At 52.0% G+C, this 26,313-nt stretch overlaps 10 protein-coding genes across 10 annotated transcripts; 5 read left to right on the top strand and 5 right to left on the bottom strand.

Moving 5' to 3' along the window:
- Positions 1-585: 585 nt before the first annotated feature.
- BZA70DRAFT_176590 (uncharacterized protein) lies at positions 586-5,698 on the top strand. Its single transcript, XM_064909904.1, has 4 exons — positions 586-652; positions 744-1,452; positions 1,510-3,422; positions 3,475-5,698. Exons 2-4 carry the CDS (start codon positions 829-831, stop codon positions 5,621-5,623), a joined length of 4,686 nt encoding a protein of 1,561 aa, XP_064768259.1. The 5' UTR covers positions 586-652; positions 744-828; the 3' UTR covers positions 5,624-5,698.
- Positions 5,699-7,161: 1,463 nt separating this feature from the next.
- On the bottom strand, positions 7,162-8,043 carry BZA70DRAFT_279359 (NADH-ubiquinone oxidoreductase 14.8 kd subunit). The gene is made up of 4 exons (XM_064912762.1): positions 7,928-8,043; positions 7,724-7,862; positions 7,434-7,580; positions 7,162-7,362 (listed from the first exon to the last, which is right to left on the bottom strand). Exons 2-4 carry the CDS (start codon positions 7,826-7,828, stop codon positions 7,183-7,185), a joined length of 432 nt encoding a protein of 143 aa, XP_064768260.1. The 5' UTR covers positions 7,829-7,862; positions 7,928-8,043; the 3' UTR covers positions 7,162-7,182.
- BZA70DRAFT_279362 (Alpha/Beta hydrolase protein) lies at positions 8,044-9,568 on the top strand. Its single transcript, XM_064912763.1, has 6 exons — positions 8,044-8,462; positions 8,521-8,560; positions 8,612-8,932; positions 9,007-9,191; positions 9,250-9,329; positions 9,382-9,568. The coding sequence occupies exons 1-6, from the start codon at positions 8,212-8,214 to the stop codon at positions 9,441-9,443; spliced, it is 939 nt and encodes a 312-aa protein (XP_064768261.1). The 5' UTR covers positions 8,044-8,211; the 3' UTR covers positions 9,444-9,568.
- Positions 9,513-10,752, bottom strand: BZA70DRAFT_279365 (ribosomal protein S3Ae). Its single transcript, XM_064912764.1, has 3 exons — positions 10,607-10,752; positions 10,403-10,497; positions 9,513-10,319 (listed from the first exon to the last, which is right to left on the bottom strand). Exons 1-3 carry the CDS (start codon positions 10,608-10,610, stop codon positions 9,642-9,644), a joined length of 777 nt encoding a protein of 258 aa, XP_064768262.1. The 5' UTR covers positions 10,611-10,752; the 3' UTR covers positions 9,513-9,641.
- Positions 10,753-11,306: 554 nt separating this feature from the next.
- Positions 11,307-13,561, top strand: BZA70DRAFT_267759 (uncharacterized protein; the record flags this gene model as incomplete). Its single annotated transcript, XM_064911126.1, has 2 exons — positions 11,307-12,358; positions 12,412-13,561. The coding sequence occupies 2 exons, from the start codon at positions 11,307-11,309 to the stop codon at positions 13,559-13,561; spliced, it is 2,202 nt and encodes a 733-aa protein (XP_064768263.1).
- Positions 13,562-14,051: 490 nt separating this feature from the next.
- Positions 14,052-15,591, bottom strand: BZA70DRAFT_176657 (uncharacterized protein). Its single transcript, XM_064909905.1, has 4 exons — positions 14,897-15,591; positions 14,812-14,841; positions 14,458-14,760; positions 14,052-14,404 (listed from the first exon to the last, which is right to left on the bottom strand). Exons 1-4 carry the CDS (start codon positions 15,482-15,484, stop codon positions 14,144-14,146), a joined length of 1,182 nt encoding a protein of 393 aa, XP_064768264.1. The 5' UTR covers positions 15,485-15,591; the 3' UTR covers positions 14,052-14,143.
- A 2,319-nt stretch (positions 15,592-17,910) lies between these two features.
- On the top strand, positions 17,911-19,229 carry BZA70DRAFT_176680 (Ctr copper transporter family-domain-containing protein). The gene is made up of 3 exons (XM_064909906.1): positions 17,911-18,369; positions 18,534-18,826; positions 18,877-19,229. The coding sequence occupies exons 1-3, from the start codon at positions 18,250-18,252 to the stop codon at positions 19,115-19,117; spliced, it is 654 nt and encodes a 217-aa protein (XP_064768265.1). The 5' UTR covers positions 17,911-18,249; the 3' UTR covers positions 19,118-19,229.
- Positions 19,230-19,698: 469 nt separating this feature from the next.
- BZA70DRAFT_248460 (chitin biosynthesis protein) lies at positions 19,699-21,587 on the bottom strand. The gene is made up of 2 exons (XM_064910668.1): positions 20,614-21,587; positions 19,699-20,545 (listed from the first exon to the last, which is right to left on the bottom strand). Exons 1-2 carry the CDS (start codon positions 21,360-21,362, stop codon positions 19,777-19,779), a joined length of 1,518 nt encoding a protein of 505 aa, XP_064768266.1. The 5' UTR covers positions 21,363-21,587; the 3' UTR covers positions 19,699-19,776.
- Positions 21,588-21,590: 3 nt separating this feature from the next.
- On the bottom strand, positions 21,591-22,932 carry BZA70DRAFT_279372 (uncharacterized protein). Its single transcript, XM_064912765.1, has 2 exons — positions 22,681-22,932; positions 21,591-22,603 (listed from the first exon to the last, which is right to left on the bottom strand). Exons 1-2 carry the CDS (start codon positions 22,729-22,731, stop codon positions 21,710-21,712), a joined length of 945 nt encoding a protein of 314 aa, XP_064768267.1. The 5' UTR covers positions 22,732-22,932; the 3' UTR covers positions 21,591-21,709.
- A 71-nt stretch (positions 22,933-23,003) lies between these two features.
- Positions 23,004-26,305, top strand: BZA70DRAFT_279373 (uncharacterized protein). The gene has a single exon (XM_064912766.1). The coding sequence runs from the start codon at positions 23,177-23,179 to the stop codon at positions 26,009-26,011; it is 2,835 nt and encodes a 944-aa protein (XP_064768268.1). The 5' UTR covers positions 23,004-23,176; the 3' UTR covers positions 26,012-26,305.
- The last annotated feature ends 8 nt before the right edge of the window (positions 26,306-26,313 follow it).

Raw genomic sequence — 26,313 nt, forward strand, 5'->3', positions numbered from 1 at the left:
CGCCTCTGACTCGCGCACATTCCCGCTCTGATTCGTGCCTTTCTCCCTTCTCTGCTCCGTCTGAGTGTCTCTGCTCACCGTCAATTTGCTCGGCAGCTCTTCGGCTCCTGTTTTCTGTGTCTTTTGCGTCTTGTTAGGGCGACAGACGCGCTCCTACTCCCTCCTCCCCCTGACTACTCCCTATCCATCTCTATAACACTCACCTCTGCGCATCTAATTCTTGCAATGCTGTGCGGGCTCTTGTAGCGCGCCCGTGCAAGCCTTCCTCCTTCCTCCTCTGCGCTCTATACCTGGCACCGTCCTCCTCTCCATGGACTCGCCCTCCCCTCGCGCCCCCATGCTGGATCCAACCGCGCCTGCTCTCTCCACCGACGAGCGTCGTGCCCGCTCAATCTCGCCCGCTCCTCGCAGCCTCCACTCGGCCTCCATCATCCCGCGCGCCCCCCACGAACGACTCACTCACTCAAACTCCAGTCTTTCATTCAGTCCCTCGGCCAGTCCCCGTCGCGGCCGCTCGATCTCAAACTCCCTCCTCCCCGATCGGGCGGCTGCCGGCTCCTCCCATTGGGCTCGCGCAAAGAATCTCAACGTCATCCTCGAACTGGATCTCAACTGCAACGTCATCTGGGGGAGCAAATCATGGCCACATATTGTAGGGTGTGTACATTTTTTAATCTCTTATTTTCTCTGCAATTGTCTTTTCTATTTCATGTCAATCGGGGCTAATATCTTACACTATGCAGCATCGACATCCAAAGCCTACAAGGCAAGCCAATATCCGAAGTCCTCGTCGGCGATCGTGACGTCTTTCAGAAAGCAACCGACGCCATGCTCGAGACAAACTCATCCTACCGCGTTCGCTTCACAATCGCCCTTGGCGATCACGCGCACGCGCTCCGCACTGACTCGACCTTCAGTCGCGATTCGTCTCCTGCTTCCGCCATGCGCCATAATTCCTCGATGTCTTCACACTTCATCACTCATGACTCGACTCCTAGCAGTACCGCCGTCACCTCTCGCACCGGCTCGGCCTACACATCTAAAGACAGCTCCAGGCGAAATTCGCTCTCGGCCGATCTCCCTCCGGAGATGTCGACTTCCGAGGCCGCCACTCCCCGACTGGCAGCTCTCGCCCATGATACCCCTCTCGTTCAGACTGGCCACTCCGTCAGCACTCCTACACCGGCTGCTCGCCACAGCTCGTCGGGTTCTTCAGTCATGCGCCATCTCGGCTCGCCCACCCCATCCACAGGCTCGACCGCAACCTCCGCTCTGGGTGAATTCATTGGCACCAGTCCGCCCAAGCCTCGGTTAAGTACAGGCACTGACTCTGTCGGACTAGACCCTTCTTTGCTCGACAGTTCCTCCTTTCCTACATCAAATCAAAAGACTATCGAAATGGAGGGCCAGGGTATCATCATTTTCGATCGCCATTCCCTTGAACCCGTTTACGTGAGTTATTACCCCTTGACTAACCATCTTACTACCAACCATGCTGACTCTAGACAGTCTATGTGGGTTCTGAAACCCTACGTCGAGCCCGTCCGTCCGGTAGTCGATCTTCCACAAATTCTCGTCGATTCACTAGGCTTTGGTGCCGATGTACTAGCTGGATACCTCTCCAAACTCACGCAGTCGGGAATCACGGATCCTCGTGATTGCCCAATGCAGGAACCTATAATGTGCCGCATTTGCGAGCGGCAAATTCAACCGTGGTGGTTTGAACGGCATTCCGAGTTGTGCCTAGTTGAGCACAAGGCCGAAAACGATGTCCAGGCGTGCCAAGACGCACTTCGGGATCACCGCCAGCAGCTACTTCGTCTTTTGGAGCAAATTGATGCTCGCGTGGAGCACGATGGAATTGTCGAATATAGAGGCAAGGCGATCGCGCCACCCCCAATCCAAAAGGCTTTGTCCGCGTCCACCGGCAGTACGGAGACACTCGGATCCTCCATTTCCCAGCATTGGAAGCAGATCGGGAAAGCTCTTCACCATAGATCGCCTGTGAGACTGATCGAGTCACTATTAGACATCTGTGACCTCGCTCTCGACATCAGTACACCTGCCCTGCGCGACAACAATCCCACTGCCGACAATGACGGCTACCAAATACGAGTGCACTCGCCCGAATCTGAAGTCCGGCTGCGAAAAGTACTGGGATGGCAACCGCCGGCTAATGTCGAAGGCGAAGGGTTCCAGCTTTTGGTCAGCGACACGCAGCTTTTCATGCAGGCTAAGATGGACGCTATCCTGAGACTGGGAAATACAATCACTTATGGCGAGAAGATCCAGCGCGAGCTGAGTATTCTGGTGCAAGAATGCGTTGAAGAGACAATCTCACACATCATAGAGCAAGATAACATCATTGACGAAGTCGACGAGGACGAGAGCGGAGATGAATTGACCGACGCGCAATCTGACATGGACGACTTGGTCTTTTTCTCCAACGAGTTTAGAGACGAGCGAGAGCCGTCACCAGGTTTGGTCGATTACAACTCCAGCGGCCTCTCTGTTGCGTCAGGGTCATCACCTGTCGAAACCATGACACCGAAATCATTCTTACCGACCCTGGGCCGACCCAAGACGCGGAAAGTGCTGATCAAGGATGAAGAAGGTGGTGATAGCGACAGCAGCCGATCATCATTGCTCTATCTACGAGAAAAGGCAGACTCGCCCGCCAGCGACCATGAAATGCGTCTCAAGACGCGCAAAAGCAGTGCGAGCCTTATCTTTGGCTCACCGCACACTCAGAAATCACCCTCAATCAGTTTCACCAAATCCCCACTGGTGACGCAAAAGTCTTCCAAGTTTTCTGTCACCTCAGAGGGCGGCAACGGTCGGAATAACACGGCTACGGCGGATATCAGCAATGTCAGTTTCACACCTTTGACGTCTCCGTTGCTCTTCCCGATCGATTCTTATCCTGAACATGGACGGCACCATCGACGAAAATCTTCTGCGGCATCTGATTTCTCCAAACCGCCACTGTCTCCGCTTCTTACGTCGGTCACGCCAGCAGTGAGACCGGCACAGCCGAGCATTCGCGACTTTGAAGTGATCAAGCCGATCTCTCGAGGCGCGTTTGGAAGCGTCTATTTGACCAAGAAGAAAAACACGGGCGAGTATTTCGCAATGAAGGTCTTGAAGAAGGCAGACATGATTGCTAAGAATCAAATCACAAACGTGAAAGCCGAGCGCGCGATTATGATGGCGCAGGCCGAGTCGCCGTTTGTGGCGAAGCTATTCTTCACATTCCAGAGTAAGGAGAATTTGTATTTGGTGATGGAGTATTTGAACGGCGGCGACTGTGCTGCGCTGTTAAAGGCGTTTGGCGGCGGGCTGCCGGAAGAGTGGGTGCAAAAGTATATTGCTGAAGTTGTGCTGGGAATCGAAAACCTGCACGAGAGAGGCATTGTTCATCGGTATGCTTGATATTCTTACTATCTTCTTGAGCCTAGCTAACACACTTTACAGAGACTTGAAGCCAGATAACCTGCTGATCGACCAGTCCGGCCATCTAAAGTTGACGGACTTTGGTCTATCAAGGATGGGTTTGGTGGGCCGTCAGACACGGCAAGGCACATCGAGCCAGAACGACTCTCCGGACCTGTTCAACGCGAGCAGGTCACAGTCACTTTCGTCGCAACCGAGTTCCTACGACACGCCGCTGTACGAACTCAACCCGATCCTGGGGGTCTCTCCTGGGTCGACTCCGTACATGACAGGCGCTGGCGCGGATACTGGTTCCGGGCTTCCGAATATACCGGGCTATTTCTCGCTGAATAAGAGTGCTCTGAACGACGTATATCCCAAGCCGACGACTTTAGCACCATCGAATGCCGCGAGCGTGTCTACGCTATCCCCCCTCTCAAGTAATCAGTCTTCTTCAGGAAACCGGAGCGAGTCCATTCAGTCGATGCTCAACTCGTTCACACTGAATGAGACTATCCCGCACGCCCGTGCACAGGCAAAGTCGATGAGCAAAACGGACGATGAGCAAGTGTTTAGCACAGGAAGTTCAGTCTCGAGCGAGAGCGGCGGGCTGGGCATTCACCGATCGTCGAGCTCAGGAAAGTTGTCGTCGGTGACTGCAGCTGCGTCGGCGGCGATGCTGATGCCTCCTCCGCCGATTCCGATCCAGCATACACACACACATCCTACTCCGCCACAGAACATGGCGCTCTTTGATCCTGTGAATAATGCGGCGCGCAAGTTTGTTGGTACGCCGGATTATCTCGCGCCGGAGACGATCACCGGCACGGATCAGGACGAGATGAGTGACTGGTGGTCGCTGGGCGTGATTGTGTTTGAGTTTCTGTACGGGTACCCGCCGTTCCACGCCGACACCCCTGCGGAGGTATTTGAGAATATTCTTGCGCGAAGGATAGCGTGGCCGGAAGGGGACCCGGAGAGTCTTCCTCCGGTGTCAGAGGCGGCGCGGGACTTGATCAACCGGCTGATCTGCACCGATCCCGAGCAGCGTCTGGGTGCAAAGTCGTCACAGGAAGTGAAGGAGCATCCGTTTTTCAAGGGGATTAATTGGGAAACGATACTTTCTGAAGAGGCGCCGTTCATTCCGCGGCCGGTGGATGAGGAGGATACGGCGTACTTTGACGACCGGGGAGCTTTTCTACAGACGTTTCCTGAAGAGGAGACGGAGGAGAAAGAGAAAGAGACAGAGAAGCATGTGCACGAGCACGCGCATATTCATACTCAGCACCAGTACTATGAGAAAGGTAGTGGTTTGCGAAGACTGATTCACGGCGGCGGCGGGTCTTCATCAGCACATGAAGACGCGTCGGGAGGATCATCGGGCAGCCACCTACAAAGCAGCCCAGACTCAAGCCATGAAGTAGAGCATAGCGCGTTCTCGCCAGCCGAGACGAGCTCGAATACGAGCAACAACAGCAGTCAGTCGCCGACGACGGGGCCACCTCCGTTGACGACGTCGCGGTCGACGAAAGTGCTGCCGCTGCATATTCCGCACCACTTCCGGGGACGGAAAACGCGTCGGCTGAGCGAGCCTGTGGCGGTGGATGACTTTGGGTCGTTTTCGTTCAAGAACTTGAATGTGCTTGAGAAAGCAAACAAGGACGTGATCCAGCGGTTGAAGTCGGAGCACCTTGAACAGATGAAGACGCCGATGCCGCCAGCGCAGCCGTCGGGGTTGATTGAGCCGTCGCCGATCAAAGCCGGACGGAATCTGTCGGTGGGAAGTCTGGGCCAGCCAGTGCCGTTCGGACACGCGAGCATAAGCTCAGGATCGACAAGCGGCGGCGCGGGGATCGTGAAGCGGCCGGGCTCGCCATCGAGCAGCTCGTCGAGCAACTCGAGTCTGTACCGGAACGTGTCGCCGAGCCGGAACCTGTCGCACGCGTCGATTCCGTCGTCGCCGCTGACGACGTCGCAGCCGATTACGGCGCCGGATGTCGAGACCGAGACCGACGACGATAATTTGGACGAGGGGGCTCGGCGGCAGGCGAAGGAGAAGCGGGGCGGGAGAGAGCAGGCTGCGCCGCCGTATATTGCGCTGCCGAGGGCGTGGTCGGGCGGGGATAGTGGGAGTAGTACGCCTCCGTCGCCGTTGTCGTCTCGTCATGTGTCTGCAGGGTCGATGAAGTAGCCTTTCTCTTTACTCTTTCGTCTACATACATTTCACATTTTTTTTTTCACTTTTCCAAAATCGGAAATTTCAGGCGTTATTTCGTTACCAGTTGGTTTTTTTAATGTTTAGTCACACCACTCTTCTTCTTTTTTTATATACTAATGTTTTCTATCCTTTGCTTTTGCACACATTATCCGGCGGTGTTGGTTTGTTTTGTATTTGATATTGCTGCGCTTTGTTTTTACTTGACGTTCTCTGAGCGGACAGTAGGGATGGAGCGGGCGAGGGTGTTGGTAGCGTTGTTCGTTTTGGGCGGGTTATAGAATTGATTTGTGTTTTTATCATCTTTCTCACCTATTTATTATCCATAAATGATGATGCTGGTGCGTAGTTGGGGAGTGGAGACAGAAGAGAAGACAGAAGACAAGAGACAGCCGCACTCGGCGTGGCTCCGTCTGCTTCTCTCCGACTGCACTTCCTCATCTCTCTACTACTACTAAGCAGCTATCTCGACACATCACCCATCTCGATATCTGTACTTCCAACAATAATGACAACAAAACAATCATCCCCCGCAACATTCTCCACTCCGTCTCCGCAAACAAGTCTCCTCTCGCCCGCATCCCACCTAGCCCACCAAGCTTTCTCCCCCATCGCCGCCTCCACCGCCGCCAACGCCGCGAACTCCATCCCTCCTGTCTCTGCCGGTTCTGCCTCTACAAACGCTGCTTCCGGCGGAAGTAATTCTGGCAGCGGCGGCGCGTTCTCTCTGCGCAAGAACCCACCCGACGCAGCACTACTTCTCACCCCCGCCGCCATCGCAGCCGCGACGGAGGCAGCTAACGCGGAGCGCGGGTATTTCGACAACCTGGTCGCGGTGAAGAACGGGGTGGTGTCGGAGGTGAGTTTGCGGGCGTTTGATTTGTTGGAGGAAGGGAATACGGCGATGACGGAGAATGATACGCCGTTGAGTTTGGCGATGTTTGGGGCGGTTAAGGGGAAGAGGCATCCGAGGATTTTCTGAGATTAAGAGTGATGAGGAGAGGTGGAAGAGAAAGAGATGAAGAGAGAGGGGGGTTGTTTGATGAGGGGTTTGGGATGGTGTGGGTTGGATATGGAAAGGCGTTTGCATGGCTTTGCTTTTGATATTGTTTTTGGTATTGCTTTTGGGATTGTATTTGATATTGTTTTTGATGCACCGGTGGTGCGTTTCGGAGTTGTGCTATGATCTATGCTAGCTTGTTATACCTGTAAATAACTAAAACTATGTATGTATATATTATAATGTTGAGATAGAATTGTCAATCACCTCTGCGACATTAACAAGCGTCACTGATGATACTACTCCATAACGATCCACTACGCGTCTTCTTTCTTCAGTGTCGACCAAATGTTATATTATATAAAATACACGAAAACAAGCAGATAAAACGATGCACGCGCCAAATCAAAGGAAGAAGAGATAAGAATGTGTAAAATATGAAGTATATTCTCGAAGAATCAGAGAAATCTGTGCTGGAATAGATGGATGCTTTCGCCGTCGTCGTTGAAGATGATTTGTTTGTTTAAGCGGATCCCTAAAGGAGACGATTAGTTAGCAGACTGTTCAATCTCGCGGTTTTTGTCACAGTTGAGAAGAAGATGCATACCTCCAAGAACTTATCAACAAAGTTCTTGCGCACGTAGCGCTCGGGGAACTCCTCTTGGCTAAAGTACTTCATAAGCTGCGCCTTCTGCTTCCAGAAGTTGACGGTTTCCTATCGCAAAGTCAGTAAGTACTCTCCATATGTTCATACATCAGGCAGAAGATGACTAGTTAGGAACGCACCTGGAACTCCATGTTTCCCTTTGCGATCAGGACGGAGATGACGGGCATGCTGGTGACGTATCGCTGGCGCTCGAATTCCTGTCGCAGCTTTGATCTGCCCATGGCGAGCGAGACCTCGGCCTGGTACAGACGGATGACTGAGGGGACCTAGGATTTGATTGTCAGTTTGTTTAGTTCGATGGGAGTGGGGTGTTGTAATAGTTCTGGTCGGGGGAAAGGCAGTTTGACGCAGTCATCGTCGAAGTATCAACGCCAACCTCCCCACAACGATATAGAAAATTCTTTCATACATTTCTCAAAAACCGGCGGTAGAGGTGAATAGTCGCCAGTCTGGACTCTGCGATATCAGTGTAGACCTTGGTCGTAACCGCGAGATGAGTGGGACGAATAGCCATTTTGTCTCTAGTTCTTCTTCTGTTCTTGTTCTTTCTATCATTCACAGGTCAGCTTCTCCTCTCATACAAACACATCAGAAACACAAGCAAACCACTCACGACTTTGTTGCTGGATCGCTATCCGGATGGAATACTCAAAGCTGCTGGTGTCCGTCAACAGAATTTAAACGTCGCTAATTCGTCCAGACAAAATCCCCGTCGGAATCGCTGCTTGTCAGCGGTAAGGTGTTTGTGCATTGAAACCCCTTTGCTGATGTATTGGGAAATTGAGGGGGTTGGGAGCCGCACCTCCCCCGGGGCATCCAAGGAAGAAAGATGACGATGGTTCGACGGTGTGTATAGTTACTGTTTTGTTCATCTGCTGGTAGAGATTATAGACCGCAATGTTTTGCTTGAGAAGTACAGCTATAGGCGGTCAAAAGGCAGTCGTCAGCACCGCGCTCGGTGGTCTCCGCGGTCTCCCGCTGGCATCCATCCGACAGATCTCGAGCAGCGCGCAGGAGCAGCCGCTAGATCTTCAGTTTCTCAAGTTTGGCCCGCCAAAGGACGCGGCGAGCACGAGTAAGACTGTTGCGCCGATGGTGGTGTTGCATGGACTGCTTGGGTCGAAGAATAATAACCGGAGTGTTTGCAAGTGCGTGTGTCTTAAGAGGATGGGTTTGAAGAGCTTGGGCTAACGATTTTTCTGAAAGGCGGTTTGCAAAGGACATGAACACGACCGTCTACGCTCTGGTAAGCTCAATCTGCTTCACGCCATCATCTCAGAACTAACAATTCCCTCAGGACCTCCGGAATCACGGCGACAGCCCGCACGCTGCGAAACACGACTACAAAAGCCTAGCGCTGGACGTCGAGCACTTCATCGACACGCACATCCAGCAGCCGACGATCGTGCTCGGCCACTCGATGGGCGCGAAGACCGCGATGGCGGTCGCGCTGCGCAGACCTGAGCTTGTGGATAGTATGATCTCGGTCGATAACTCGCCTGTTAGTGCGCGACTGAGTCCTGAGATCCCGACGTATGTGCATGCGCTCAAGTCTATCGAGCGCATGTCTCTGCGGTCTCCGAAGGACGCGTTCGACGTGCTCGGCAAGTACGAGAAGGTACGCTCCTCTCTCTTTCTCTCTCTCTCTCTCTCTTTCCACTCATCTCCTGACTAACAAATAATCGTTCACAGAGCCCCGACATCCGCCACTTCCTCCTCACAAACTCACTCGTCAAACCAGACGGCACAATCGGCTTCCGCGTCCCTCTCGACACGCTCATCAAGCATCTCGACCATATTGCAGAGTTTCCTTTTGACTATAACCAGACCCGGTTCGAGGGGCCGGCTTTGTTTGTGCGGGGTACTCAGTCAAAGTAGTGCGTGTTCTCTTATTGTTGTATTCGTATGAGAGTGAGCCTGCTAACTCTTTATTAGTATCCCTGATGAAGCTATTCCAACCATCGGTCAATTCTTTCCCAGATTTGTATTGAAAGATGTTGATGCTGGCCATTGGCGTAAGTCCTTACACCTTTATCTTCTAATGCACTGTACTAACTCCTCATCTAGTGATTTCCGAAAAGACTGCTGAGTTTGTCGAGATTGTAGAGGACTTTCTTCTAGCAGAGTAAATCAACATACAACATATAGACAATACTCCTACTTAGACTGTGAATACATTTACATTTACATTACTCATATCATTAATCCAATTTTTTATTAGACTTTTAGAGGTCTCCATGTACACCAATAACATATACAATGTATCTTAACACAATAAGAATGCAACATACACAAAAACTAATTTTTTCTCAAGCCAGACTGTTCATTTAAACCTCCTCAAGGATGGTCTCCTTGAACTCACGCTCAACCTTCTTGCCGGCATCGGTAGAGCCAGAGCCCTCACCGTGAAGAGCAAGAAGAGCGCCGAGGTCGAACTTGGGCTGCTTAAGAAGCTTAACCTTGCGGATGTACACGTTCTGGAGCGGGTAGATTCCCTGGGTAGCCTTCTCGATCTCCCGGCCAATGACCTCAGGAATGAGCTTGGCAGTGAGCTGAGCAAGAGTACCGCTCGAAGCCTGGCGAGTCATGATCTCAACCATCTTCTTTCGGATCTGGCGGATCTGTGACGACTGCGCGTAGGTGGTCTTCTTAATCTGGTTGGACGCCCGCTTGGTGAAAGCAATGGCGAAGAGGCGGACAAGGTAGTCGTCAGTGGTCTTGACGGTGACGTTGGCCTCGATGAGCGACTGCCACTTGCGGACAAGGGATCTCAGCTTGTCCGAGGTGAAGTCAAGACCGTGGAAGTTGGTGAGAGCGTTCTTGCCCTGGACCTCGTCGATGCGGAGCTTGACCTTGCGGAAAGCATGGTCCTCGGTGCCACCCTGCAGGTCAGCGAGCGAGACCTCGAAGATACGGCCCTTGAGGGACTCGGTGGCGTTCTTGAGACCGGTGGTGCGGTTGACAAGAGTCTTTCCGACGTCACGGTTCTCGAAGACGGTAGGAGCCTGAGGTGAAAATGTTGTTAGATTGCTGTTTTTTCGTTTTCGCGTGATGCAATGCGATGCATGATGATAAAGTAGATGATTACCTTCAGGTTGTACCAGTCCTTGCGCGAGAAGGGGTCGACGACTTTCTTCTTGATTCCCTTCTTTCCCTTGCTCAATCTTTTGTTCTTTCCGACAGCTGAAGAGTGATACGTTAGTAATTGCACAAAACAAAACAATAGAACAACAACAACAGACACTCTCTAACAGAAGAGACGCTGATCGATGCTGCGTATGATAAAACATACCCATGGTGTTCTACTTCAACGACGGTTGGATGTGCTGCTGAGTGAAAGATGGACGACGGATCTCAAGTTCAGGATGCGCTCTGCCCGCGATGACTGAGGCGCCGTCGTGTCGCGACCCGGACCTGGTGCCGGTGCCGCGTGACTGCTGTTAGAAGTTACCCGGTGTGTAGGGTTAAGCCCTAATAGATTAATTAAGTCACATGACTGATCAGCCGCACGGGTACGAGGACCCGTCGCTGACATCCGGCGGCGGGCTTCAACAAGACAGGAAAGCTTCGCAGAGCAGAAGCGCGGACCTGCGCTGGATCCTCTGCCTTTCAGAACAAGTAATCACCGGTTTGTGCTGATTGCTGCTTGTATTTGGTCGGACAACTCTCATTTGACTCGGTTTACTCTTCTGCGCTGCTTCAATGCTCTGAGCTTAGTCTAAGCACTTTGATATCTGCACATCCACCTGAGATATCCCGAGTCCAGCCAGCACCCCAGCAACCCCGCGCCCGTCGTCCAGCTCACTGCTTCACCAATGTTGACCTTTCTGTTCATCCAAAGTGATATCTTGTTCATTTAAATGTACTCCTCGCGCGGCGGTCTTCTTAAGCCCGTCCCGGGCCAGCAGACACAGCAGACACAGCAGCGCGCCCCTCATCCCCAGACATCCACGACCGGCAGCAGCACCAGCAGCACCAACTCCAACAACAACATGCCCAACGCCCCGCAAAAGTACGCGCGACAACAGTCCTCGCAGCAGTCGTCGGCGCAGTACTCGGTTTCCAGCTCGCAGCACCAGCACCACCACTTCCCGCCGCATATCGCGCAATCCCACACCCGTCCCCAGCAGCAGCTGCAACAGCAGCAGCGGCGGCACCTCGCGTCCCCGTTCCCTGGTCCTCACCATGGTCCGACGACGCCCGGAACACCGACAGCGATTTCGTCCGCGAGCCCGTCGTCGCGCATGCTCCAGACGAGCTCTAATCTCGGCCGCGACGACAACGCTCTCAAAGTCTACTACATGTCTCCGCCCGCAGATCTCCTCCCGCTCCTCAAAGACGGACCAGACGCCGGCTACCCTGATTTCTTCCCTTGGAACGGTCACCATGCCGAGGACCAGATGACCGAGAGCTACATCCAGCACGGCTTCGAGGACAAACCGTACCTCTCAAACGAAACCGGCTCGGCCCGTCAAACCCTCTACGCCGCCGTGCGCCAGCGCTCGACGCTAAAGTCACTATCCTCATTCATGATGTCCGCCATCGAGAAGCGCCAGGAACTCAACAAAATCACCTCGCCTACGACATTCAAGCCGCCTCCGCGCGTGACCCTCACCGACCACAAACGCGACGCCTGGCTGCGCGATCTGGCTACGCCCACTGTCCCGCTCCGGCGGCTGTCGCGAACGATCCCGCATGGTATCCGAAATCGCGTGCTGGTCGAGCAGTGCTGTCATAAATCAGTTCCGATCCATAGAGCGGTTTGGTTTGCGCGCTGCGTGGGCGCGAATGAATTGCGTGGGCTGAAAAGGAAGGGGAATAATGCGTCTATCGCCGACGCGGAGGCGCAATGGGTGCGCGAGTGGACAGTACAGTTGGCAGGGTTTATTGAAAAGACATTGGCGGAATGTGGCCAGCCTTCGTCCGCCGACCAACAAACTACAAAACAACAACCACAACAACAGTCACAACAACAACAACAACAACAACCAGCTACACCAGCCGCGGCTCAGAATCGGAACTGGCGCTCGAAAGTGGAATATGTGTAAGTACTCTTCTCAAACGCTGATGGAAGCACCTACTAACCCCCACCACTAGTCTGCATTTCGCCTCACATTTATACTCGGAAGATCTGATAGACCGCAGCTACTTTCTCGACTGGATGATTGCCCTTCTCGAGAAGAGCACGATGCAGCGCACGCTGTTATCACTCCTCGTGATCCGCATATTCTGGCAAAAACTCCTCGGATTCCCCGCCAAATGCAAGAAACTCGCGCAAGTGCTGCTGGCGCGGTTCAAGCTGATCAGCATCGAGGCCGAGACCAACAAGACACCGCACGCGGGCCTGTACCAGGTCTTGCAGTTTAAGGTGGCTAGCTTCATTTGGGACCTGTCGAGTTGCTCAGACGAGGCGTTTGTGATGCCTGAGAATTGGCATTCGCAGCGACCGGTGCTGCAGAAGGCGATCCATCTCGCGGACGTGGAGCCGGTGGTGGCGGACAAGGCGTTTGAGAGCATTGCGCTTGCGAATATGTCTGCGTTTCGACAGCAGACGATGGCGGAGTACTCTGGCGTGGCGTCGCGGAATTCGGAGGAGGAGCAGCGGGAACGGTTGCTGGGGGTGCTTAATGAGGCGGGTATACCGTATGACGTTGATCAGATTGCTGAAGATCTGATTCTTGCTGCGTCGATGCCGCCCTCGTGTTATGACGATAATGATCCGCGGCAGTTGGTCGATGTGTTGTGTAGATGGGCTATCTGCAATACTTCATCCGAGACCCAACCGCAGACCGAACGAGTCGAGCTCGCGTCGTCGGTGCTGAAGAAATGGGCATCGACCGGGAAACCAGTCTTTGAAGCGCTATTTTCGTTCTTTGACTTGTTGATCGAGTTAAAAGACGTGAGCAACGAGATGGCAATCATGCTCCTGCAGCAGCTGGTGAAGAAAGCGGTGCTGGTGCCGGATATGTATATGAGGAAAGTGATTGCGCGGGGAATCTTCTTGCTGCCAAAGATGAAGGAGAAAGCGCGGTGTCATGCGTTTGTGCTGCGGTATCTCCCGTTTGAGGAGTGTGCGCTCGCGGTGCAGAATCAGCGGGATGTGTTGCTTAGGAATTGTCCGCCGCCGGATTCTATCGGTGGTGTGTCTACTCAGCAGGAGGAGGAGACAAGAGAAACGCAGGCGGGGAAGCAGAGTCACTCTCCATTACAGAATACCACGGACTCCTCCGCCCGAGACGAAGCTTAGCACTCTCTTCACATACACAACTACAGTTTGGAAACTCTCGAAGCCGCTCTCTTTCTTATTTTTTTGTATAACTTTCAGTTAAGTTTTAGTTTTATATACATGGTATTGGGCTTGTTCATATTCATGATTTTGGGCGTACCTTGTTCGTTCTCTGTTTTTTTATTATTGTTTGTTTGATCCATTGCTTTGTCTTCTACTCTTTTTGATCATTGGCGCTAATTTATGTATGTATGTATTATACCCGCGTGGTCTCACTTTTTTGTTGGGTTTTGGACGATGTTTGGATTTTCTTGTTTTTAATAGAGTGTTTATCTTCTTTCCATAGTTTCTGCACCTGCCGGGGGGAGTATAAGTTAAGTGCCTTGAAGATAAAATGAACATTTGATATATAAAAACCATAACCGATCCTGAAATTTTCGTCCGTTTTTTTTTTGGTGTTGCTATACTTGTCGTTGTAAAGAGACGTTTGGGTGTGATATAAACAAAACATAAGATAAAAGAGAGAGAGATAAACGCCGAGAGCTCCGTCCGATAGATAACAAGCCGATACAAAATAAACACAATACATGGATGATAGAGAACCTACGAAGAAAGCTGATCGATCCTCAACAAAACAAGCGCGATAGCATCGTCGACATCACTGAGTTTGAAAACAGGCCCGTTGCCGCTGCAGTGTACTTTGTTCATGAGCAGTTTCATGATTGCTTCGATTTCGATCTGCTCGCTTCGCGGGTGGGTCTTGAGGCGGTCCCAGATGTCGGAGGGCGCGAGGAAGGCTTTTTCGGATTCGGTGGGTTGGATCATTTCCGAGTGCCGTTTTTCGGATTCGTCGCTCATGAAGCGCTGGATTAAGTTAGCTTGTGCGCAGGGAGTGGGAAGAGGGGGAGGTGACGTACAGGGAAAGTGACTTCGGTGGGAAGAGCCGAGGCAGACATCAATCGATCATGATTACTATCAGCTCCCGTCCGTCCAGAGGCAGCGGCGGCAGCGGCAGCGGTAGCAGCAGCGGTAGCGGCGGCCGCGCGCTCGCGATCGGCGTTGGCGGTTTCTTTCAAGATTTTGTTTTCGGCTTGGAACCAGTCGAGTTCTTTCTGCAGACGGGTGTTTGAGCTCTGGAGTTCTCTGATTTTCTGGTCGGCTTCGGCGAGTTTTGCTTGGAGCTCTTTGACGTGTCGTTCTCTTCGTTCTCGGAAAGCGCGCTGGATGAGGGGTTAGAGTGTGTTTGGGGAGGGGAGGGGGTGTATGCATACCTGAGCTGCCCGGTTCTGTGCCTTGCGTTTCTGTAGAGTGAAGATTAGTATGATTGAATAATTGAATATGAAGAGAAGTACCTACCGACTGCGGGTCCTCATCGTCCATATGATTTGACTCCTCGTCAGCACTGCCCGAGTTCCTTTGGTTATATCCATTCAGCACCGGCTGATCAGGCGACGAACTAGATCGCGAGTCAAGGCTCATAAACTGTTGCTGCTGCTGCTGCTGGTGCTGGAGGAGGTGGTTTTCGCCAGCGGAAGAAGGTAAGCTTGTCGGGTACGAGCCCGTGTCGTTAAGTAGTTGCTCGGCAGCAGCATCGCAATCGTCGTCGTCGAATTGCATGGGCGCGAGGTTCGCGTCTGTGAACTCGACTTTTGTCGACGTCTGGGAAGGTGCACCGGCGGAGTTTAATTGCTGCTGCTGCTGCTGCTGCTGGGTTTGCCGCGCCGAACCGGGGCCAGAGACCCAGGTGCCGGGAAATTCGTGGATTCGCAGGGAGTCGATGGAGTTTTGGTCTAGGATTGCGTCGATTTCCATGTCTGGCAGGTCCTTTGCTGAGCCGGCGGCGGCGGCGGAGGAGGAGGAGGAGGAGGGGGGTCTATCGTGACGCCGGAGGTTGAGGGAGACGGCGTCGGAGAGGTGGGTGTAGGAGTTTGACATTCCCAGCATTGTTGATTGTTGAAGAGGGAGAGGATGTGGAGATGGTGGATGTTCTGAGAGGCGATGATATCAAATGAGGGCGAGGACAGGGCTGAGAGACGAAGAAGCTGCGGCAGGGTTTGGGAGGGTAAGTGTGGAGAATATATTAGTAAGGGATTATGTAATATTCATGAGAGTGTATTTTTGAATATCTTGGAGGACTTGCTGTGTGAGTGTTTAGAATATTTGTTTGGAGTGGTAATTGCAGGGATGTGGTGGGTAATAAGTGGTGGATTTGGAGATGTCTTCTGTTTTGTACTGAGTGCAATGAATAGTACTTACTTTGTTTATGAAGCAGAGATGAACAGAATAGATGGACTAAAGGAGAGCAGAGCAGAGACTATACATAAGCCTTTCTTATAGCTAATCGAGGGAGAACAGAAGGGAGTTCTGGACTGGAGAGGATGATTAGGCATGCGTCGACGGGGGATGAGTAAACAGAGTAAACAGAGTAAAGCAGACAGACAGACAGACAGGCAACACCAGGCAAAAAGAAGCGAGGGTGTTAATAAGCCCTGAGGATCGGCAGTCCTGAATCAAAAGAGTCTGACATAAACACGGTCTAGGTGGTGGTGAGTAGTAAGGATGAGAACAGAAGGGAGATAAGGACGACGCACGGATGCACAGATGCGCGGGTCTCGCCTGATTGATGGTTCGAGTGCTAGATATTGAGAGGAGGGAGGAATATGTCCGGAGGTTTCAGGACATAAAGCAGCAGCAGCAGAGAATGAGGAAGGTTCAAGACATAGAGCAGCAGCAGAGAATGAAGGAGAAGGTGGCTGGTGAACCCGGGCTGAACCGGGAAGTGGGATAAGAGAAGGCAATACAGGCGACGATGGCGACGATAAGCGGATGAGAAGGAGAGGACATTTGAGGAAGTAGATAGTTGTGATAGATGATAGACTATAATGAATATGGATACAGTACTGATTATCGATATGATATGAAAAGTAGAGAAGACGGAATAGGATGGCAGCAGTCAAAGCAAGAGTGGGCTGATTCCGCGATGTTATGTCAGTGCTCTTGCGCCTGCACGCTGCTGTTCTGCTTGAGAGGGGAGGTAATTGTGATAGTAGAGCAATTGTATTGTTTTAGTAGGAAGAAGATGATAAGAAGCAGAGATGGCTATATGCAAGATAGAAGAGGGCGGTGGGTGTTGATGTTGATTTCCCCGCAAACTGGTGCGATAAGAGAAGACTAGGATGTTATCGACTCTCTTAACTGCTTGGTTGTAGATATCACCGAATAACAGTAATTGCTACAGTACCATTACATACTACTACAATTCTATTACTACTATCACTATCACTATCATCATCATATTACTACTACTATCATCACTACTACACCACTGATCCTCAACCTTCCATTCTCGGTTACCCCCGGCAGTTCAGTCGTTGGGCTGCAGTCTCGAGTAGTCGCAGGTGTCTACGCCACCGCGTCATTCAGCGGGAGCAGGAATGGATTATTAACTGCGCTGATCTAGGCCTGGTTCACGAAGCAGAGTTAGGATATTCTGCCGACGCCATTGGTTGTGGTTGTGGTTGTGTTGTTGGAGCTGTTTGTTTATCGCGAGCAATTTAGAGCATTTAGTAGACGAAGAGAGCAATATCATAACAACACAGAACTGCAGACAGTCTACAGAACAGCATCAACACCCCACCACCACCTCAATCTCACGATAACACAATGAGAACAAGAACAACACCACAACACTGAATACATTCTAACTAAGCATTTGTTCCAGAACACACGAAGAGGGCGAAAACCTCGCGCTTGAGCCTCGAGCCAGTTCAGGTCTGTGCATATCGGGCTAGGTTCAGTTCAGCTGTAATTAAACCAGCTCGAGGTTCACAGCGCCGAGCTGCCGCATTGGGTGATAGCAAGATGATGATGCTGTTGATGTTGATGTTGTTGCTGTAGTTGATGTAGTTATTGCTGTTGCTGTTATATTGCTGCTGTTGTGGAGGATAAGAGAGTAGCTGAGTGCAGACTTGAGTAGTAGCGTAGATAGGCACTACCACAGCAGCAGTGCTAGTAGGAGTAGTCATAGTCATCCGCAGAAACACAAAGAAAGGCCTTCGCGAGCCCGCAGGCGATTCTGATTCTGATTGTCTTCACTGTGCTCAGACTGAATTGCAGTTATTGCAGTTCTGTTGCCTGACCACCGAGCAATGGTGAAGGAAGGCACCTGCGCGCATCCGTGCTGTTATCGCGATAAGCCCGCGATATCGATTCAGCAGTCTCAATCTCTTCTCCTCTCGTCCCTCTCAGCAGGCAACAAACAACCTCAACAAACAGTAAATAGACTAAACACCACCTGACCTTCTCCTCAGTCCAAACTAGCAAAGAGGAGACAGATGAGGGGGCGGATCAGCAGGAGGATGACTCGTCGGGTTGCGAACCGGCGGCGGCGGGTTGCATTTCCAGCACTGGCCAGCTCCTCGTCAACACAACTCCGCCGTCGGTCGGGATCGAAAGGGAATCGCGATATCTTCTGCTGCTCTTCTTCTGCTCTTCTTCATCGTTGTATTCTTATATACTTCTCTGTTCCGGGCTGGTGTCGTGTAGTCGTCGTTGCTTCCCCGTCTTCTCCTCATCTCATCCCATCCCACTCTTCTCTCCTCACCACCCCACCCCACCGGCTACCCGCTCCTGATCTCCATCCTCCTTACATGCCATCCCTCATCCCATCCGCCTCCTCTTAATCTCTATCTTCCTCTTCATACACTACCATGTCTACCTGGAACACCCTCTCCACCTGGGCCGACTCCTCCTCCTCCTCTTCCTCCTCGACCTGGTCCGACATTGCCAATTCTACCGAAGGCCATGCTGCCTCTCTCTGCCGCATGAACGTATGTTCGCTTCTATTTCTTCTTATTTTGACAACTGCCTTTATTTGAATTTGCTGCATTGGTTCTATATCAATCACCTCTTGTTCTGTCCTTGTTTTGCTATTGCTTTGTTATTGCTCGCTCTCATTACCCTCTCGATCCCGATCTCAGCTCACACCCCCCAGATGCTCTTCACATGGCAAACAGACAGCATATGCATCGTCTTCCAATGGTGGCGCATGTACAACCGCGCGACCGTCGCCCTTTCCTTCCTCGGCATCGTCGGCCTCGGCGTCGGCTACGAACTCGTCCGCGAACTCACCCGCCGCTACGAATCCTACATCAACTCCGTCTCCCGCGGCGACGACCAGCTCCTCCCTCTCATCATCAAGCGGTACATGCCCGACCGCTCCATGCGTGATCGTCTAATCCTATCCTTCCTCTATGCATTCCAAGTTCTCTACTCCTTCTTCCTCATGTATGTCTCTTCTTTCTTTCTCTTCTCAGCTCAGCACTAACTCCTCCCAGGCTCGTCTTCATGTCCTACAACGGCTGGATGATGTTCGCCGTCGTCGTCGGCGCCTTCATCGGCTTCTTCTTCTTTGGCAGCAAGCACCGCGTGCCAACCGGCGAGTCCGCAGTCTACTACGAAGAAGAGATTGCCGTCGACATAAAAGGCCACGGCGCAATCTCCCACAACAGCGAGCTCAAGCACCACATGACCCGTCCGGTTGGTGTCTCGGCCGTGCGTGGAGGTACCTGCCATTAAACCTCTATTTTATATTTGTTTGACATGACTCCTCCGTCCTACTTTATGATTGTCTCTGTGTTTGTTTGTTCGTGTTCTGATGCATAGCTATGCCGTCCTATCTGCGTGCAGTAGGCCCATAGTAGGTTGGTTTCTCTTTCTTTTTATCTTTGTCTGTGGTTTTTGTTGTCTAGTTGTTTTCTCATGATGAAGAGTAGCACACTAATGCTGTGTTTCATGATCTGATGTCGGTTGTTCATGGTGTCTGGTCGAATACCAGCCAGGGGTTCTTTTCTCAATCATACTTAGAGGTTGGTATACAGTGTTTCTTTTCTCATATGTGGTGGCATATTCTCTTCTTCTCCCTTCTTTATTTCTTTGTGCATCGCTTCTCATCTCGCTTTATCTCGCTCCGTTTTGTTCCTCGGTATGGCTGTAATCGTCGTGTTTCTTTTCTTATTATTCGCTCGGTGGTGGTTGCTGGAGTCTCTCTTCTATTCTTCTTATTTCTCTACTGTTGATTCTTACGCTATGTAGTTATAGTCTTATGTCTTCTTGCCATGTGTTTTTTTGGTTGTTTTAGTGTTTGCTTAATGACGTATTATCTGAATTCACTAAAATGCTTCACTATTGATCAACCTCTGTAATCTCTCTATAACTCACAGCTCACTACTACAACGCTACAACGCAACATTCTCGAAATCCCGATCATCGTCCCCCATCGCCGTCCGCGCATCGTCATCCTCATCACTAATCTCCTCCTCCGACGAATCCCCCGCCGTCGTCGCCGCGTCCTCGAAATTATCCACCGTCGACGACGAATTGTTGAAATTGCTGTTACTCGCGTACTGCCCGGCTTGCTCTGCAACCATTATCTCCCGCGACGCGCGCGGCGTGATGTCGGCCGCGATCTCTTCGGCTACCGCGCCGGAGACGGGCAGACTGCCGATGTCGCCTGTGCCGTCGCCGGATTGCACGGATTCGTCGAGTTCGGCGTCGGCGGCCTCTTCTGCCTCGCGATCGGCTTCTTCTTCTGCTGTTGCCGCTGCCGCTTCGTCTTTTTCTTCTGCTTCTTCTTCTCTGTCAGAGGCCTCGCCGTTTTCTGACCGTGATGAACCGAGACGGATTGTCTCTGTGGATTTCGAGGCTTCTTCTGCTACTGATCCTTCAGTCGTCGTGGTCTCCTCCTCCTCCTCGTCCTCCTCCTCGTCCTTTACAGCCGCAGCAGGCTCAGTAACCGGCTCAGGGATCGGCTCAGGAGCAACGGGCTTCAGCTCCTCGACACTAGCAGGTGCGGGAGCAGGTGCAGGTGCAGGTGGTGGCTTCGCGGGAGCAGCCAGCGGCTTCTGGGCAGGCGAGCGCGAAGGAGTACTTGCCGCACCGGTAGATCTGGCACCGGCACCCTGCCGAGCTGCCGGTCGTGTTTTAGGATCAGCATTCAGATAGTATCTAGAAGTAAATAAAAAATCGTTAGCGTGGTCGAACAATCACAATGTAAGAAATAGTAGATAACACACCCCCTGACTCCAACGATTCGGCCCTCGCTCTCACAAGCACGAAGCCATTCTGGCCCCACGATCGGGATATTTGTCTCCATTGCGCGCTCCCACTGCGGCCCGACGCCCTCGACGCAGATAAAATGCGTAGTGTCGATACGGACGCGGTCCTGGAGCGGCTTTGCGCCAATCCTGGCGACCGTCTCCTCGAGCATCGCGCGGTCCTCGTCGCTGACGACGCCCACGCAGCAGGTGATCCCGCTGAGATCGGTCATCTTGTGGGTTTTCACGGTGACTTTGTCGGATAGGTATGTGCCTGCTGAGGTGACGAGCTCGAGGTGGAACGTGTACGCGGTGTCGATCGAGAGGCCGGAGAGCTTTGTGGACGTGTTTGTCATTGGCGAGGGGATCTTCCCCAGCCGCGTATTATTGCGGAACAACGAGAGCGAGCGCAGGTCCGCGGTCGCGAGATCGAGCGAGTCCCATTCGAGCACGATTGAGGTCTGCGTCGCATTGCGCACTCTGAGCTGCGGCCGGATAGGCGACCGTTTGCCGTAGAGCTCAAAGATGTTTTGCTGGAGCGCATCGAACTCGGTTTTCTCTTTCTGCTCGGCGTCGAAGTTCTCGGTGCAGTTGATCTTCACGATCGAGCCGGCTTGGACGGAGGACGGGAGCAGGATCGAGGGGAACTCGATCAGGTGGTGGTCGGATGTGAGGAGCACTGCGATGCTGGCGTCGAGTTTTCCGACTGTGAGGGATACTTCGACCATGCTGATGCTGTGGAGATGCAGAGGAAGTAGATGTTGATGTTTTAATCTGATTCCAACTGATTGTAAGTGAGTGAGAACAGAGAACAAAGAGTTGGGATTGTTCAGGGCTGGAAGGGGGCGCGGAAGTTGATTTCAGGAACTGCAGCCGCACGTTGCTGGTTGGTTTAGTTTTAATTCGGCAGTTTATTCGAATTATTCCTAACTTTTATCGTCTTTTATCGTGCGAAATGTAGAGATAAATTCATTAAATACCGTATCGTTATATGCAAAATAAATCCAGAATAATTACAAACAAAAAGACTGTGACAAAAGGTAAAGAAATGAAAGAAATGCAGTTAACGACCAACTCACCAACTCCATGAATACAAAAACTCAATAGCCTTAGCATCCCCCCGACAAGTCACCATATCCAGCAGCTCAGGATCGGTAGCCTTGATCCAGTTCTCTCTGAGCGCAAACTTCACGAGATGATACTGGTCCGCGCTCAGGAGCATGTCGACCGCTTCGGGGTACAGATCTTGGGTGAAGTAGTTCACCAGTAGTATAAACAGTTTCTGACGGATCGTGCAGCGGAATCTGCCTGTCTTGGCGCACTTTTTGTATGCTTCCATAAATGTCTCCAAGCTGTCGTAATCCAGCATTGCCGATCTGTAGACGTCCGCGAGCCTTTCCTCGCTGGTGATCGACCCGTCATCTAGCTCGTCAAAGTCACCATCGACGGCCTTATCGTCCGGATGAGCGTATAGATCTTCAGCTAATAACGACGCAGCCTCTTCTGCTGTAGAGTAACTAGCAAGTCTGGCCGTCAGATACTCAACCAGCTCCAGCTTCTCGCGCGTATACGGCGGCATAAACAACCGCTTGCTCATCACCACGTTTTTGATCTCGTTCTCGTTCACGTACCCTTCCGCGCACGCCTTGCACATCAGTTCCCTCGTGACAAATTTGTAGTCGCATATCGAGTGAACGTCTGGAAATAGAGTATTAGACGACTCGGCAAACAGCTGGGCTAGCACTCTGAGTTTCAAGTACTGCGTGCACGCGAGGACTTCGTGGAAGCGACGGCAGACGAGGGGTAGTTCGGGACTGCACGAGTAGATAAATATCATCTGCAAAATCTCGGACGGCATGCCCTGCAGCGTTGCGGAGGGCTCGTGGGCGAGCTTTTGCCGCTTTGCGTAGGACCCTGTTTGCGATGCCGGTATTGTCATGGTGGCCATGCATGTCGTGTACAACGATCTCTATACCACGTCTCTAGTTAGCCCATCACGTAGCAAGAAGATACATAAAAATCGAGCAAAGAGCAAGAACAACACACCTGCTTGCGCTTGAGACCCTGCAAGCTGATCCCAGGACTTAGGAATCCCATGCTGCACCGACCAAAATAGGAGCCAGGAGGTTATGAGTAACTATATTCTCTTGCAACGCACTTCTTCGTCGCTCTCGCTGTTCCAACCACACACCAGCACCAGACAGTCAAACAGCGCTGATATATAAAGAAAAAAAGCGACGGGGGCCAGGGCAGACAGAGACCGAGTCGAGAAATCTGCTGGGAGGACCGGGTTAGGGCGGGTTGGCTGCCCCTGCACAGATGCAAAACGGCGTGTGCATCGACTGAATATCTTCAATTTTGTCATAGAGATTGTTTTTGCTATATGAATCATTATAGAGGTGAATAGTCAGCTACTACTGCGTTATTCGGCAGTTGCTTGTACAGTGGAGTGCGCTTCATATACCACCTCTCCCCGACCACCAGCAACTTTTTCTCTGACTCCTCACAAAACACACCTCTCTCTTGAGATGCCATCCGCGCGATGCTGAGAAGTACACTGGGGCCTCGGCGGCAGGCGTTCTGCATTACAGCAGTTCTTGAACGCAGGCGTGCGTTGCTACTCGCATCTCGACCGTCTTTGACGCATCTATCGACCCCGTCACCATCCTCATGCGGTCGTCGGGCAATCGGCTCGATCGCGAAATCTATCCTCAACATGGTTATGTCGGACTGGGAAACGGACGAAGCGAAGGCTGCGCGAGCACGCGAGAAGAAGAGCAAGAAGGAGAGCAAGGACAAGAGCAAGAAGGAGAGCAAGGATGAGAGCAACGTGGAGAGCAAGATTGAGGACAAGTTTGAGAGAAACGATATCCTTGATCCTGAGCCCGACTTGCTGGAAGAAGAAGCGGAAGCGGTGCCGAAAATTGCGTATCCCAAGGATCCTTATGAAGACGACTTTTACAAATTCTACGGCACGTTGCGCAAGAATCTCTACGAATCAAAAGCCAGCGCCGCTGAACCGAGTCTCTCCCCAAAACCAACAGATCCATCAGAAGGTCGAGGATTTCAACCAGAAGTTGAATTAGATATTGATAGAGAAATTCGAGAAAGGGATGCCCGAGAACGAGAAAGAGCCCGAGAACGAAAAAGGGAAACCCGAGAACGAAAAGAAGCCCGAGCAAGAGAGCAATCAAGAGAACGATTACATCACCAGACGGTCCTCTCGACATCCGACCGTCTTCTGGCTTTCGAAAACGGCGGCGCTCTCGATCCATCATATGTCAGGAGGCCAGACGACGCAAAGCGATTCAACGCTCTCCTCGAGCTATGTGACGAGGCGGAACTGAGACTTCCAGAATTAGTTGCCAATTTCAACTCTGTCCTCGACCCAACAGTCAAACCGAGCGGGTCGAAATTGCATCCAAACAACAGATATAGTTCGCGCCAGAAGAGACTGATGACACCCGCCGAGCCGACCGAAGAGCAGATGACGAAAAGAGGCAAGGTACCGCGCGCTTTCGATCTGCCTCTGGAGATTCGGAATACGATCGATAGTTTGGATATTGCCCAAAAAAGCGCAAACAGGAGACACGATCTTGTCGCGCAGGCTATACGGTTGCTGATAAAGATGACGCCGGTGCACTTTGCGCAAGATCTCCCACGAACAGAGCTGGTGATCCGCGCTAATAAACGTCGGCAGCCGCCCGTGATAAGGAGGGTGGAGACCAATCTGGGACCAATTCCAGACCCTCCTGAGGAATTTACAGAGTGGTCGTTGATCAGATACGTGCACGAGCTGGTGAATTACAACTACATTGCAGTTGATCCCACGCCGAACCGATTCGGCACAGTCGCAATCCGTCTGATTGAGCTCTTCAGGCCCGGGAATGCTGAGATAAAGCCCCTGCTGTCAACGCGGGCGTACAACCTTGCGATCTTGTACTTTGCCGAACACAAGGCCCCGAGACAGGCAGTGGCGTTTCTCGCCGACATGCTTAATGCAGACATCGATCCAGACACAAAGACGTTGAACTATCTTCTCAGAGCATGCGTGCAGGCGCGCAACCTCTATTACGCGACCAGGATTTTGTTGCTCATGGACAGTCTTTCTGTTCGCGCAGACAAGGACACATGGACGCTGATGCTCATGATTGTCAACGGCACACGGCTTCAGGTGGAAGTCATTCGACAGATGCTTTTACAGGGATTTGTCCTCGATGGTGTGATGCTGCAGGGCTTCTTTAACGAGATTCAGAAATACGTCCCCTTGTCGCGCATCCTAGAGGCCATATCTCCCGAGATGATGAGGACATTCAACCTCGCGACATTGAATTCGCTGCTTGACCGTATCGTGCACGCTGACCTTGCGACCGCTTGGGCATTTCTTCTGACGGCGACCTCGGTGCGAAACGATCTGGAGCTGACGACGGCGACGCTCAATATCTTTCTCAGACACTTGTCTGCCAACCGGCGACTGGAGCGGATGCTGGGAATCCTGGCTACGTTCAAGAAAAAGTACAAGGTGGAGCCCAACGCGCGGTCGTTCCATTACCTTTTCTCATGCGCTCTGAAATGCGGGTTCCACGTCAACTGCAACACCGTGCTCGAAATGCTATATGGGAAATTATGCGACTCCGGACTTAAGCTGCGTCCAGAGACGGTTGAGCGCCTTACGCAGGCGCAACTGTGGTTTCACAATATTGGGAACAACATTGATCAGCTGAAGGTTTCAGAAGCACCGACAGTCCCTGCCGCTCGTCTCGCTGCGCCGTGCAATCTGCTGTTTGACCCGTCAGAGATCTATTCAGAGTTCCCATTCAGAATAGACCTCACGCCGACGTTTGAGCCAGACACGCCCCGGTATCGCCTGTGGACCGCGTGCGAGAAATATCTGGCGTGGCCGATGACTCCGGACGCGTACATGCCGCAGTTTGTCAGCACGTGCGAGAAACAGGCCGAACCAGAACTCGATAATTGGAAGGAGCGGTATGTTCTGACGAGGGCGCTGGGGCTGGGCACGATGTCCAAGCGCGAGCTGCGGTACTGTCGGCCCGTGCAGGGACTTGGAGTGTCGCGGTTGCTGCCGCTTGCGGACGAGAGGACGACGCGCAGTCACTGGCGCGGGTGGTCGCTTGATCAGAAGGTGCTGCGTGGGATACTTGCGATGTCCGACGAGGAATTCAGAGAGCGGTTTAGAGAGTATATACGGGTGCAATGGGACAAACGGCAGGCTGAGTATTGGTACGCAAACCAGGCCGAAAGGCATACCAGCAGTGCTATGTTTATCAGATTGCGGATGGCATACCAGACGGTCGGACTGGGCCTTACTACGGCTGCGGACGTGGACGAGGCTGAGCCTAGAGTGGTTGATCGCTAGTAGTAGTGAATACGTTTCCTTGTTGTATATTATGGACAGAGAGTGTATATATGGAGATGATTGGGAATTTAAACGGCGGTTAGTGTATATATTGCCATATCGGGAAGTATAATGAACAAGACAGCATTAGTAAAAAGTCTTCAAGCTCTACTGTAGTCCAGTGCGAGTAGGCGTGTTATTATAAACTCATTCATCATATGAAATGTAGATGGTATTTCTAAATCGAGCAGAGTGGGCCGGTGGGCAGGTCAGGGCACGTGTCGAGGGGGCAGATCATCCACTGTCGATCTCTCGAACAGGCA

The sequence above is a fragment of the Myxozyma melibiosi genome (assembly GCF_037950935.1).
Source record: "Myxozyma melibiosi strain Phaff 52-87 chromosome Unknown BZA70scaffold_6, whole genome shotgun sequence".
NCBI lineage: Eukaryota > Fungi > Ascomycota > Lipomycetes > Lipomycetales > Lipomycetaceae > Myxozyma > Myxozyma melibiosi.

Coding starts and splice junctions, on each gene's coding strand:
- BZA70DRAFT_176590 (XM_064909904.1), top strand. CDS start 829: ATGCTCGAGACAAACTCATCCTACCGCGTTCGCTTCACAATCGCCCTT. Junction 1,453..1,509: donor ATTCCCTTGAACCCGTTTAC/GTGAGTTATTAC, acceptor GACTCTAGACAG/TCTATGTGGGTTCTGAAACC. Junction 3,423..3,474: donor GAGAGAGGCATTGTTCATCG/GTATGCTTGATA, acceptor CACACTTTACAG/AGACTTGAAGCCAGATAACC.
- BZA70DRAFT_248460 (XM_064910668.1), bottom strand. CDS start 21,362: ATGGTCGAAGTATCCCTCACAGTCGGAAAACTCGACGCCAGCATCGCA. Junction 20,546..20,613: donor CGAATCGTTGGAGTCAGGGG/GTGTGTTATCTA, acceptor ATTTACTTCTAG/ATACTATCTGAATGCTGATC.
- BZA70DRAFT_279359 (XM_064912762.1), bottom strand. CDS start 7,828: ATGGCTATTCGTCCCACTCATCTCGCGGTTACGACCAAGGTCTACACT. Junction 7,581..7,723: donor ACCGCCGGTTTTTGAGAAAT/GTATGAAAGAAT, acceptor ATCAAATCCTAG/GTCCCCTCAGTCATCCGTCT. Junction 7,363..7,433: donor AGGGAAACATGGAGTTCCAG/GTGCGTTCCTAA, acceptor ACTTTGCGATAG/GAAACCGTCAACTTCTGGAA.
- BZA70DRAFT_279373 (XM_064912766.1), top strand. CDS start 23,177: ATGCTGAGAAGTACACTGGGGCCTCGGCGGCAGGCGTTCTGCATTACA.
- BZA70DRAFT_176680 (XM_064909906.1), top strand. CDS start 18,250: ATGTCTACCTGGAACACCCTCTCCACCTGGGCCGACTCCTCCTCCTCC. Junction 18,370..18,533: donor CCTCTCTCTGCCGCATGAAC/GTATGTTCGCTT, acceptor CACACCCCCCAG/ATGCTCTTCACATGGCAAAC. Junction 18,827..18,876: donor CTCTACTCCTTCTTCCTCAT/GTATGTCTCTTC, acceptor AACTCCTCCCAG/GCTCGTCTTCATGTCCTACA.
- BZA70DRAFT_279372 (XM_064912765.1), bottom strand. CDS start 22,731: ATGGGATTCCTAAGTCCTGGGATCAGCTTGCAGGGTCTCAAGCGCAAG. Junction 22,604..22,680: donor AGGGTCTCAAGCGCAAGCAG/GTGTGTTGTTCT, acceptor GACGTGGTATAG/AGATCGTTGTACACGACATG.
- BZA70DRAFT_279362 (XM_064912763.1), top strand. CDS start 8,212: ATGTTTTGCTTGAGAAGTACAGCTATAGGCGGTCAAAAGGCAGTCGTC. Junction 8,463..8,520: donor AATAACCGGAGTGTTTGCAA/GTGCGTGTGTCT, acceptor TTTTTCTGAAAG/GCGGTTTGCAAAGGACATGA. Junction 9,192..9,249: donor CGGGGTACTCAGTCAAAGTA/GTGCGTGTTCTC, acceptor ACTCTTTATTAG/TATCCCTGATGAAGCTATTC.
- BZA70DRAFT_176657 (XM_064909905.1), bottom strand. CDS start 15,484: ATGCTGGGAATGTCAAACTCCTACACCCACCTCTCCGACGCCGTCTCC. Junction 14,761..14,811: donor CACAGAACCGGGCAGCTCAG/GTATGCATACAC, acceptor CCCCTCATCCAG/CGCGCTTTCCGAGAACGAAG. Junction 14,405..14,457: donor CCACCGAAGTCACTTTCCCT/GTACGTCACCTC, acceptor AACTTAATCCAG/CGCTTCATGAGCGACGAATC.
- BZA70DRAFT_279365 (XM_064912764.1), bottom strand. Junction 10,320..10,402: donor AGGACTGGTACAACCTGAAG/GTAATCATCTAC, acceptor TTTTCACCTCAG/GCTCCTACCGTCTTCGAGAA.